This window comes from Chionomys nivalis, chromosome 5 (genome assembly GCF_950005125.1).
Source record: "Chionomys nivalis chromosome 5, mChiNiv1.1, whole genome shotgun sequence".
Lineage (NCBI taxonomy): Eukaryota > Metazoa > Chordata > Mammalia > Rodentia > Cricetidae > Chionomys > Chionomys nivalis.
Window position 1 is genome coordinate 4,090,168 of NC_080090.1, and position 12,908 is coordinate 4,103,075.

General features: G+C 51.0%; 1 protein-coding gene across 1 annotated transcript; it reads right to left on the minus strand.

The window, feature by feature from the left end:
- Positions 1–590: 590 nt before the first annotated feature.
- Positions 591–5,963, minus strand: Hlx (H2.0 like homeobox). Its single transcript, XM_057770104.1, has 4 exons — positions 4,948–5,963; positions 4,114–4,293; positions 3,241–3,425; positions 591–1,388 (listed from the first exon to the last, which is right to left on the minus strand). Exons 1-4 carry the CDS (start codon positions 5,531–5,533, stop codon positions 906–908), a joined length of 1,434 nt encoding a protein of 477 aa, XP_057626087.1. The 5' UTR covers positions 5,534–5,963; the 3' UTR covers positions 591–905.
- Between the last annotated feature and the right edge of the window lie 6,945 nt (positions 5,964–12,908).

Sequence of the window (12,908 nt, forward strand, 5' to 3'; positions counted from 1 at the left end):
TCTTTAAAAGCAGAGCCTTGGCACTTGGAAGACCTGGTCTCCAGTCCCTAACTCTTGTGGCCCTTCTGCCCTTTTCTTACCTTGGGTTTCTCTACCTCCCCACTGCGCAGTTGCACTGGTACAGCCCCCAGCCTCCTGACTGAAAGCCTAGCAAAGGCCTGGTGAGCACGGATGGGCCTGGTTGGATTCCAGCTCCACAGCAGAGCGGATTCCACTCAAACTCCGAGCTCTCCGCAGCCAGGGGGAACGCAGGCATGCACGCTCATGGCATCTCGACCCTGCTTAGGAAAGCCATCTGCAGAACAGGCCTAAGATCCTATATTCTGTTTCTTAGCAGGCCTCGCACCCAGGCAGTCATAGGTGGGGGTTGTCAAGGACTTCGATGCTGGGTGAAACCTCTACCACCCCACGGGGGTCTCTGTGGGGGTCTCCATCTTTGACTCTGGGGCTGCTTTTCCCTCCTCCAGATGTTGCCATCTGCTGTGTCCCCCCATCTTTGATACTTAACAACCTCCATACCCCAGCAAGCCAGCAAGCCAAACGGCCTTTTACAAACTGTAGTAAACATTTTATTTACAAGTTAAAGGCCTTCTAAGTGCAGCACGTCCTTATGCCAAGACCCCTGGTGCTCAGAGCAACAGTTCATCAAACACTTCACAGTGTGGGCTGCTTGGGTAGGGGGAACAGTTGCATTCTTTGGCAGGGGAACCTCAAAACTTTCCTCTCTTTTGGGAGCTGTAGGCCTCAGGCAGCCTAGGCAGCAAAAGAAAGGGTGTGAACCCCAAGAAGCTGCCCTTGGCGTCTCCCGTCTCGCGACCCTTGCCACCAACTAAAGTAGACACAAACTCCAGCCAGTGATGGGGAAGTTGCACGCCATGCCATGCCATAAGCACCCTTGGTTCAGTCTATAAGCCTGCAAGTGGGGCTTGGGCAGGCTCTGGACTCTGGGGATTGCTGGTGACTGAGGGCTGGTGCGCGGGGAGCAGCTCTGAGCTGCTACCGCCAAGGCTGTTGGCACTCCCCACGCCGGTGTTGTTGCTACCCAGGCTGCCGACACTGCTGAAGCTGAAGCTGCCACCGCTCGCACTGCTGCTGGTTGTGAGAAGGGCGCCGGCGGCAGAGGCCTTGATGACCGTCGTTTGGTGCAGGGACCGCTCAGTCCCCTCAGTCCGTTCCGTGTCGCTGGGGGCCATGTCCAGGGACTCCGAGTCACTGCTCTCGCTCTCGGCCTCGCCTTCAGAACGGCTGGGGCTTCTCTCTTCCAGTTCGCCCTCGGCGGGGGCTCCCCCAGAAAGCTTTTCGTTGACTTCCTTGTCCTTGTCCTTCTGCGCCTGGGCCTCCTTAGAGTGTCGCCACTTCATCCTCCGGTTCTGGAACCACACCTTCACCTATGTGCAACATCAAAAGAGATGCAAGATAAATAATCAGCTCAATACACCTGGAGTTAGCCCCCTAAGGCAAAATAGCGGGGCGGACACTATTCGCCTCCAGAACCCAGACAGCTTAACTAAACATAAATATCCAGGATCTATCTAAGGGATGAAACCCGCCTAAGCCACTAGGGACTATTCTTTAAATACGGCCCTCGTATCGCAAGACTGAAATGACCTGGGTGCAAGTGAGGGACGGGTTTCTTGCGAATTGCTTTGTAATCTCACCAAACTCAGGACTCCTGTAGCACTGATTAAAATCAAGGAGTTCTGACCCCCCAAATTGCATATATTGTGTACGCAATGCCAAGGTTTTGGTGGGAGCCAATATTAAGAACTTCTGAGGTCCCTCTCATCCCTAGGCATTCGCTCCGCAAAGTAATTCACCACAAAAACTAACTGTACCACCCCAGTCCCTTAGGATTTTTGAGACGGGGGTTTCTTTTGAACCAGGCTGGCTTTGAACTTGAGATCCTCCTTCCTCTGCCTCCTGAGTATTCAGATCACAGCCCTTGGCTGTTTTAAGGAGGAAGTGCCAAAGGGGCAAGGGACTCAAAGAATTAATCCCACTAGAATGGGCACCTGCTGGGCTTTAAGTAAAGAAGAATCGCCTGAGCACATTTTTACCTAAGAATTGACACAGACCCTGTTTTGTGAGAGACAACTGTATTCTCCTGGGGCTCAGAAAATACTGGAATTAAATACGCAGCATATAGGAATGGGGAAGAGATGGATGGAGAATCTATATAAATCCATGATCCTCTGGGAGACCCAACACATTCACACAAGTTCTAGCTTCCCCTTTAAAAATAACATGCACAGCTGGTAGAAAGCGGCTGAGCTTTCCAGTCTGTGTGTGCTGAGGAAGCGTGTTGTGTAATGGAGAACAGAAAGACACAAGGACAGAAGTCCGAACCAGGGAGAGAGAGAGAGAGAGAGAGAGAGAGAGAGAGAGAGAGAGAGAGAGAGAGAGAGAGACTGCTTTGGCTTCTGCTCTGTGGGAGTCTGTACTGAAGCAACGAGAGTGCAGAACAAGAAAAGTGTAGTCGGAGAAAGCAAAATGAAACTCGAATTCTTGAAACTGAGAAAGAAAAAAAAAAGTTCCAGGACAAAAGATTCCTATTGTCTCTTTCTCCTTCCTTCCTTCCTTCCTTCCTTCCTTCCTTACTTACTTACTTTTTTAAATCAAGTGGGCAGGACCTACTTAAAAAACCGTTCTTGGACATTCTAAGAAAATCTTTCTTCTTTCTCTCAGTCAGCCCCATTGCCAACAGATACTATCTTCAGAGACTGGGCTGTTAGTTAGAAAGTGGGACTGTGGCTGCTCCAAGCTCAAACCCTGTCTTAAAGCAACTCCGAAGTCATTTCGTTTGAAATTATATTTTCAGTTCCTCACAAGTGGGATTTCACAATCCAGTGAAGGAAGGCAGGGACCAAGAGTAATCTATTGACTTTGGGTTTTTCTCTTCTGAAACAAACTGCCTCCGACAGCGAGGCGCACTCCAGTCGAGTACATAATTACCGTCTCCTTTTCGCTTTCTCCGCGGTTCTTTGGCCTCTTGGCCAAAATAAACACTCGATGCTTGTTGACATACATCTTCAGGAATGGGCTACTCTCTCCGTCCGCCTCCTCCACCTCCACCCCTACCCGCCTCTCCTCTCCCTCTGAGTTGCAACACCACAAAGTCTTGCGAAGTTCAAGACCTTGTGTTTTGATGGTTGAAGGTGAGTTGTCGTGGAGGAGGAGGCCTGCGGGTCTGCCTTGTTTCCCGTTTACTGCCTGCGGGAGGACACCCTGCCAGTGGCTTACCTGAGCGTCGGTGAGTCCCAGCATCGCTGCCAGCTGCTTTCGGTCTGGCTTCGTCACGTACTTCTGAATCTCAAACCTCTTCTCCAGGCCTTTCCTTTGCAGATTGGAAAAGACCGCGCGGGACCAGGAGCGCTTCCGCTTGTACGTCTGCGGCATGGTGTCCTTGGTGAGCACAGCATAGGGACCTGCCAACCAGTAGGAAGAGAGAAAGAAGTTCAGGGCCTAGTTAGTGTTAGGGCCGCAGCCTGAGCGCCTCTGGTTCTCCTAGGTATTTAAAGGTGTTTTGAGTTCACATTCGCCTCCTACCTCCTTTTGCTTGTGCGACAATGGCCTAAGGACTTTAAAAAAAAAAAAACAGATTTTTCGCAGAACCGCTTTAGGCCTAAAGTCAGGAAGAGCCGGAGACTCCGTGGATTTGCTCAAGAGAAATTCATAAACTAAATGCACAGTCACCAGACATGTTAAAATAGTTGGAACTGTACCTGGGGTCTGAATTACCTGCTGGTGACAGCCCTATACTCCACACATTTGTCTTTCAGAGAAAATGTAACCAGTCAAGGAAAACTCCCCCCCCCCGTGTGTGCGTGTGTGTGCGTGTGTGTGTGTGTGTGTGTGTGTGTCTTCAAATCACCCTCTCTGGGCGAAAAGAATAGGGACAGGGACCCATGCCGATACATCTTGATTCTCCTCTCTTCCCCAACTGTCCCACTAGGACAGTTCCTCAGTCTCTCCTAGGACTAAGGAGGCTTCTACCCCAACTATGGGGTTTTGATGCTGCGGCTGACCTTTGCGGCATCGGACTAAGATTTCTAAGAGTAGGTCGCTAGCCACCAGGTTCAGAGGCTCACGGATTGAACTCGGGTAATTTTCTACCTGGAAACGTGTCTTGGAATTGATGCTGAACAGAATTTCTTGGGTTGGAGCTTAAGGGGCTGAGGATAGCAGACGCCTCGTTAATGGGATCTAGAGATGCGAAGAACTGTCCGGCCGAAGGCTGCAGGCCAGCGAGGTGCACCCCTGCAGGCCGCCCACCAGTTAGCAGCGACGTGAGATCTGGGGAAGGGGGGAAGAAGAGTTTGGTTACACCGTGGACAAACTCACATCCTCCGGGTAGAGTTCTTCCACCCTTCCCTTCTCCTTTGCTCCAGTTTTAGGCAAGCGAAGTCAAGAAAGACCTCGCATGCACAGAAAGCACTTTCCCCGACAGCCGCCAAGGGTGGGGCCTGAACTGCCCCTGTGGTCCAGTCCACCCCACAGCAAGAAAAAGCTTTTCATAAAATGGTCATAAGGCGGTAGGCCCCTCACTCTGCCATCTTCCCTCAGGAGCTTAGACCAGCAGTTTTACTTCCCCACAATTCTTAGGAAGAATTTTACTGGAAATCAAATTGAAGCAAAATGTCCCCACGCTGAGATTTCCCCGTGAGAAAGGCCTATGTCTTTTTGTAGACACGTCATTCAAAAGATCCCACTTTTGCAAAAGTTTACAGAAATCGGTGTTGATACCCGTTGTGTGCTGTGTAAGCATCCGAGGATCGCTTTTTACATAGAGTAGTTGAGTTTTAAATGTCACAAAGTTTTCTTACAATTCGTTTTCTTTTCCCTCATTCTACTGATTTGTCCTTGAATGTAAAAAGCACCCAAAACCCGCACGGGATCAGGGCCCTCACGAGTGGTTATGAGGCCTGAAGCCTGTCAGCCAGGACATACCTCTCAACGTGTTGCCTTCCTTGACTTTTGGGTCAAATTCTGCAGACAAAATTCGGTCGATTCCAAATTTGAGGTCTTTGCTGGAGGGGGCAGGGGCGGAGCCGCTATGGTGGGGGACCACCCGCGTCCCTGAAGCCGGTGGCTGCAGGGAGCCCGCCCGGGGTGGAGGCGGAGGCTGTGGCTGTGACTGTTGCTGCTGCGTCGGTTGTTGCTGCGGGAGATGCTGGTGGTAGGCAGCCGAGAGCGGGGACAGCCGCTGAGGGAAGCCAGTCGGCACTTCTGAGGGCGCCACCACCGGGGTGGGACGCAGCGGGGATCTGGCGGCAGCTTGGAAGGAGGCGTGCGGGTGCACGGAACCCAAGTGCGCGGTGAGGGCGGCCGAGGCCCCCACGAGTCCCTCTGCAGCGGGCCCCGGCTCCCCGACGCCGGCGTGCAGGATGTCCGCGATGCAAAATGAGGGCTTCTTGACAGCCGCCGGGTCCAAGGGGAAGGAGCAGCCGCCCGGGCCGCCCGCAGAGGAACAGTACGCGGCTGACCAAAGACTAAAGTTGGAAGCGTAGAAGGGAGCCAGGCCGGCCGCGAACATCCTGGCAGGATCCTGGCGGGGTCCTGGGTGAGTGGGTAAGTGGGTGGGTGCCCGGGGAGAGGCGGTGTCCCAGCCAAGCCCGGTCTGCTTTCGGTTCTCCGCCCGCACTGAAGCGCAGGGCCAGCGGGGAGCCCTAGCGCCACCGAGAGAGGAGGCGAGGGCCCGGTCGCCTCCCGCCACCGCCTGGGCCCCTGGCCTGGCTTGAAAGGCGGCGCGGCGAGCGCGCTCCCGGTGGGATAGAGGCGATCGCCGGGTACTGGAGCGGCGAGGCGGCTGCGGCCTCGCTCTACTACTCCGGAGAAGCCGGGGAGACTGGGGCCCGACACCGAAAGAAAAACCCAAACAGCTAAGCTCTAAGAACTAAATTTAAAACAACAATAATGATCCGTTAGTTTAAAAAAATAAGAAGGAAAAAAAGAAAAAAAAAAGAAAAAAAAAACTCCTCTCTAAAAACTCCCAAAGTTTTGGCAGGAGCTTTCGAGTCAGACCCGGGGTAGGACCTTGATCCGTGCGTTCATTGGACGTCTTTGTGACCAATGGGACTCAGGAGTGGAGGGGAATTGGGAAAGAAGGGGCGTGCCTCACCCTTAGCCACGCCCTGGCCACACCAAAGTGTTTTCTGCGGCCGCGTGGGCTGAGCCCAGTACTGTGAGTCCCTCGGTGCCGCTTAGGGGCGGAGAGTCGGCTCCTTCGGCCTCTGGCTGTCCTCTATCCCCCCTACGGCTCAGGGACCTGCCACCGGGAGAATGTAGTAGGTCTCAGGAGTTTTTCTGGAGCTGCCGAGAAGGAGGGGAGCTCTGAGGCTCCCAGAGTAGTGAACAACTTCTCCCACCTCCTGAGCAGACCGCGCGGAACGCCCATAGGCTGTCCCTTCTATATCCTGCTTTCACGCGATTCTTCTTCTCTCTGATTTTATCCCAAGTGCTAGTGTCCTAGACAAACGGCCCATCTTTTCTGGGCCCCTGTAACCCAGAACCCCGGTCCAAATCTGCAATCCGTCTGCCACTGAGCTCATAGGAGCTCAAGAGATGCCAGAAGGAGGGCCGGCCGCAAATTAGTTTTATTCTGAGCTGTCATTCCAGTGACAACTTGAAAGAGTGACCTTTCAAACAAAATAAGATAGATGGCTCCAAACATCTCCCTTAGACACATCCAAACTTTTGCCCCGAGACTTGGAAACAACAAAACGGGCTTTCTCGCCAGGCCCAGGAGAGCAGCACGCGCATCCCCTCCCTGCACCTTGTAGGAAGTGCCACCCTTTGCGGCCACCACAACCCCGGGTCACGTGGTCCGATATTTTGCAAGTGCCAGGGAGCGGTTGCCTTTGAGAATAAATACCCACTTTCAATTCGGTGGCAGTTTTTCCAGGATCCGCTTTGGCCTATTGGCAGGAGGCGCTGCCCTAGCCGCCATAGCCAGCGCCTTACATTCTAGCCAGGGTCTTTAGAACTTAGGGTAGGTGTAAGCGCGCGCGGGGGGGGGGGGTTCTGTTGCATTAACATCTCTATTTTAAGAATTCGTTCTCTTTTAAATTATAGTCAGAATGGATTTCCCCGCCCCGCTCCCAAACCGACCACAGGCCACCCGGATGAGCTGTTCTTGCACATTTTCAGGAAGAAAATAAAATAACGACAATAACGAAACCATCAATTTTTTTGTTTTCGATTGTCCAAATAAAAGTCTCTTAAATGAGATTCCAAGGCACGCTTATTTCCCCTCAGCTCTAAGATGCCAGTTAAACCCGAAAATGCAAAGGAAGGTACCAGGCTATTATTAGTTCAGGGTTGGAGTGGGCTCCCGAGTTAAAGTCTAGCATCTTCGTGGCCTCCCTTAGCGATGTTGTTACCGTTAGCGGTTGTCTTTCTCCTGGACCGCAATTAATGGCTAATCAAACACAGGATCGGCAGCCACTGAGATTCTTCCTCTCTTTCCTCCCCACCTCCCGGGTTTTTTCCTCGCTTTCCACCCTGCTCCCCCCCCCCCTTCTCTCTCACAAAAAGGTTCCCGGGGTCCTAACTCCCAGCATCAGGGACAGGGGTACTATATCGAGAGACTTTGGGATATAGACAGTTGAAGGCAGCGGTGCCTGGGACGAGAGGGGCCGGAAGGCATGTCTAGCGGGGGTGGACAATCACAAGGTCACCGGAGTTGAGACTTTGGCTAAAGGTTCTAGTGTGATGAAATGAGAGAGAACAGTTTCATTAATTTCACCGGGTGCTAAAGAAAGCAAGTCACTAGCCTAGCTGTTCCTGCGCCTCTTTTCTAGAAGCCTTGTGGTTCTCCGTTGCGCTTCCAGTTTGACCGCGGACGTCCAGTGAGCGGCCTAGACCAAAGTCCGTGCTCAGACAGGTTTAACACTTCACCCAGAGGCCTGCATCCTCACCTTCTCCCCTAGACATAGGGCTCCTACCCCTTTCTTCTCTTTGCGCCCATTTGAGACCCGCTGAGCGGGAGGAGTGAGTGCAGAACCTGGGGTAGCTCTAAGTATCTGGCGGCGTCCACCAACGGATCTGCGGTACTTAGAAGGCTAGCCTGCAAGGACTAAAATACAAGCTGTATTGTGTTGGAGCGGGAGTAATCCTCCGTTCTCCCGGACCTGCAGTTAGCATCATTACAATCTCCGCAACCCAGCCGCAACCTCACTCACTACCCAAGGCCTAATCGAAGCTCGGTGTCTGGGGGGGGGGGGGAGGCAAAAGGAGGAGAAAAAAAGAAGAGAGAGAGAGAGAGAGAGAGAGAGAGAGAGAGAGAGAGAGAGAGAGAAGAAAAGAGAAAAGAAAGTTAGAAAGAAAAAGGAAGCCTTTGGGTCGGTGAGTCTTTCTTGCCCCAGGCCCAAGCCCCACCCCTGCAGGCCACTCGCCTTGCAGGGAGCCCGCACACTGCCCTCTTCTTTACCCCCTACCCTTCAGAACCAAGAAAGCAGCAGGAAACCCAGGGCTCGCCGGAGTTCAGGTCATCTCCTGTTTTTTTGATGGGCTCAAACTTGGACTAAATGAGCGGATATGCCTGCGAGATTGGTCTCAAAATAGAAGCGGTCCTAGTATTTTAGGATACAGCAGAAATCCTTATTTCTTCCGGAGAAAAACTCTATAATGACTCCTAGCACTTCCCCTTTCAATATTTGTGCGACTTTATCTCCACCGGCAAGTTGCTGTGGTGACGCAAATCCGCTCTTCTGTATTACAACTTCCAAAATAAATGCACGGAAATCAATTCCCTTCTAGCAATGAAAATATAAATACACAGCTGTGACTTTCGCCTTTAATCTTTGCTTTCCGCGATTTGGGGCTGTGGCGAAATGAACTAGACCAGAGCTGTTGTTGCCTGAGCAGGGAGGCCCTAGGGGCAGAGGCGTGGACTCCCGAGGAACCTAGTAACCACCAGGGATAGATACGGGCCTGATTAAATCAATTTACTTAGTTTTTCTCTCTCTCTCTCTCTCTCTCTCTCTCTCTCTCTCTCTCTCTCTCACACACACACACACACACACACACACACACACATCCTTAAAAGTGGTTGATTATTATTATTATCATGATCATCATCATCATAATTTTGGGCGATACTACTGTGGCCCAGAGACTGCTCATTTGTGATTGCTGGCTATACGTCCTGCAGCAGATCCCCTTTTCCCTTTCAAAGGAAGACACATAGCCAAATATTATTCTGCAATACCAGAAATAGATCTAGGCGGGTCTCTTTATAATCTGACAATGTGGTTTATGAGTATTTAAGATTGAGGAAAGTGATGGATGCAAAGACAGTACTCAGACACGAGTCTGGTCTGGTCTCTCTTTGGGTCTCATTTGTGCTTAAAGGGGCAAACCCTTGCTTTCAGCCCAGGGATTGACAGGATTCTTTAGAGAGTATGCCAGGCTTTCCTTATTGCAGGAAGATAACTCCAGGTTAATCTAGCCAAGGGCTTTTGTTTTTGTCTGAAGACTTCAGGGACTATAACGTGTAGTTACTCCTGTCTCCACATGGGCACTCCTCTCCAGTTCACTCCGGGTATTAATTTTTTTTTATGGACAGAGAAATAAATATCCATAGTCAGAGGGGCTGGGGGGGGGGGACACAGAGTACCCTGGTATTTAAGCATTTGTGTGTAGTGTGCCCATCACTCCACCGCCTTCTAGCCCGTCGCTCCACCAGCTGAGGTTTGATTTATGGAGGGACAGTAGGCCCAGCTCATGTTTGGAGGTGGATGCTGGATTGTTTTTCCCTTGTGGGTTCTAGATAGTACAGTTTAGTACATTTACATGGGGGGGGGATGTCTCAGTAGGCCCGCCTCCTGAGCTCCTTATGGTTACTCCCATTGGGGGAAACTGAGCTTTCCATGAGCTGGGGGAGCAGCATGGCTGTAGACTCCTGTAACCTTTTGATCTACTCACGTGTGCCTCCCCCTTCCCAGCTGTGCCAGGTTCTCTGCTGACCTATCCTCCCCCCTTTAAATTTTAGTTATCCCCATAGGTCTGGCACCCAAATCTCCAAGACCCTTTCGGTCCCCTTTCATTTGCCCCTTTCTGGAGGAGGGAGTTGGGAGGGGGTGTCTCTCCTGTTCCCTTTCTCCTGTTTCTGGGAAGTGTCACTTCACAGATGAGTAGACACTTGGCTCTCTTCCTGCCTCTTCTGGTCACACCTCCCCTCTCTCCCTCCCCTCCTCCCCTTAGAGATGGGAAGTGAGAGTCAGGTAAGCAGTTTCAAGCCTGCTCCTGATGTAAAAATTGGCTTCTCTATCTAACTTGTCTTTACACCCAGAAATGCCTCAGGCCTCAGGTGAGCAAGAGTGAACCCACCGCACCTCGGAGCCTTATAGCACTGAAGTACATCCATTTGCAGTGTAGACACATCCCAGAAGGATAGGTGGAAACTGAGAGGCCCTCCGGTACCCTGGGTACCATTTGCTCCTTGGCAGGTGTGCTCTCCAGCTCCCAGGGAATTAGCCATTTACACGACACTGGGTTTGTTTCCTGAATTATTGAATCTGAATGGTTTGTTGCTGAGGGAAAAGAAGGAAGTTTGGGTACAATACACAAATAACTCCATGTTTCAAACAAACCTGCCACCCAGGAGCAAGGACAGCCATTCCCCAGCGGAACTTCTTTAAGGAAACACATGATGCAAAGATAATTGAAATGGTTTTTCCAAGCTGCTTTATCCTGAGGCAGAAAGGGACCCCAAACTCACTCTTCAATAATAAGCTTATTCCTGAATGACATGGTTAATTCATATGTAGGGACACCGCTCTCATGCCCTTGTTATGGTATGACTATGAAATGTTCCCCGTAAGGTCATGTGTCGCACACGTGGTCCCCACCTGGTGGCCTTATTTCGAGAGGTAGCAGAAACTTTCGGAGGGGGGAGGGTCTAGCTGCAGAAGTAAGACCCTAAGGATGTGCCTGCTTCTGAGTTCTGTAGACAAAAGAAAATTCGAGGCAAGAATAGGAAGAAACTGAGTGATGGGTAAGGATCCTGGAGAGGAACTCTGTGGATTGTGTCTCCCTGTTAGAGCTCCGAATCTGCACACACACACACGCACACACACACACACACACACACACACACACGCCTGAATTGGAGCAGCTGTGATGGTATAGCTGTGAAATTACAGCAGACTCCTCCAGTCCTGTCTCAGCGCAGGAGACCCAGGCATCTTTCCCTTCCCTCTGCTGACACCTGCTGGACCATCTTTACGCCAGCAACACTGTTGGGATGAACACTGACTTTTCATTTTTTTTTTTTGCAAAAACATGGGTTTCTAAAATTGGCTCTGACCTACAGTCATTTCCTTCCCTGTTGCCGACAGCATGGGAAGCCCTTAGGTCATGTGTTAAAAAGTCACCAGACAGAGTAAGGGTCATCCGCCAGCAATAACACTGCGCTGCCCTGTTCACAGGTAGCACTCACCTACTCTTTAAAATAATGGACCAGTAGGGTGTGGGGGAGACAGAACATTTTGGGTGTAGGAAACCGATACTCAGAGAGGTTAAGTGGCTTGTCCAGGTTACGGTTGTCCAGGTTACGGTTGTTAGGAAATGGTTTTCAAGGAGTGGGGGCTTGCACTCTGAAGCTCCTCCATCCACACCATCCAGCACTAAGTGGCTGTGTAAGATTTCAATGCCTTTCAACTCTGTAGTGTGAATAACCTTTTCCTTTTGAGGCCCACAATCACATGCACACATACACGCATGCACATACGCATGCCACACACTCACGCATGCATGCACATACTCACACACACAGTGCGTATCATAGCCTCCGTGCATACATCTGAGTGTTAAGTAATACTAGTCAGAATCTGAGACAGAAGACGTAGAAAGGCAGGTCCAGAATCCTCAGCAGGGGCCTTCCTGCGAAGCTTTGTCCTGTTGGCTCTGCCTTGCTTCAAACTCTCGTCAAGAGGATGGGGATGGCATCAAATGTGTGAGATGCTGAGGACCGAAATGCGCAGGTGGAGAGCTGAGAGGATACTGAGTGACCCCATCCTTAAACAGACCCTACCAAGGGATTTTTTTTGCTTTGTTTTGCTTTCTGAGGTTTTAATAACCCACCACCAACTGCAATCTGAAAAATATTAAGTAGAAAATTGTGGAAATTAACTATTTGCTTATAGGGTTAAAAATTGTGTGCAGTTCAAAGCCCCACCCTGCCCAGAACACAAATCATCCATACTGTATGGATGACCCACCTATTGGTCATCTGTTGGTCAGTCAGCAGTCCCCTGCGTTACCATGTCATCTCTTAGGGTAACCAAGTATCTGCGATTGACTGACACTCCCCTGTTAGCCTCACACGGTGTTGCTCCTCGTTTTATGTCATCACATAAGTATTGTGTCTCACATCGTCACCAGGAGGATGAACACGGTGTAGGAAGTCGGCCACACGCGTGTTGGCTGCTGAGGTGAGCAGTTGTGCTGGTGTGTGTGCTGACACTGCACATGCCTCGTCACAGGCCCGAGGCAGAGGCCGTGTCAGTCAGGGCCTGGACCTCTGAAAATCAGCCAAAGTAAACCTTCTGTTTAGATTGATTGCCTCCTGCATTTTATTACGGCAAGAAGCTAACACAGCCACTATGAATGGTTTTATTAAAGGTGTACTGTGACTCTCTCTCTCTCTCTCTCTCTCTCTTTCTCTCTCTGTGTGTGTGTGTGTGTGTGTGTGTGTGCATCTCACCCATTTTCAATTCACAGACTGCTTTTGATATTCAGGCCTGGAAGTAGAAATGTCCACACCCTTCTAACAGCTGTCATAATGCCCCTTCCCTTCCCGAGATAGTTTTTTGTTCCTTCTTAGTGCTCTCCGGGCTGATTTCCTGGGCGGCCCCGGGTCTCTGGTGATCACAGGTCTGCAACAGGAGCCTGCTGTGAGTCAACTA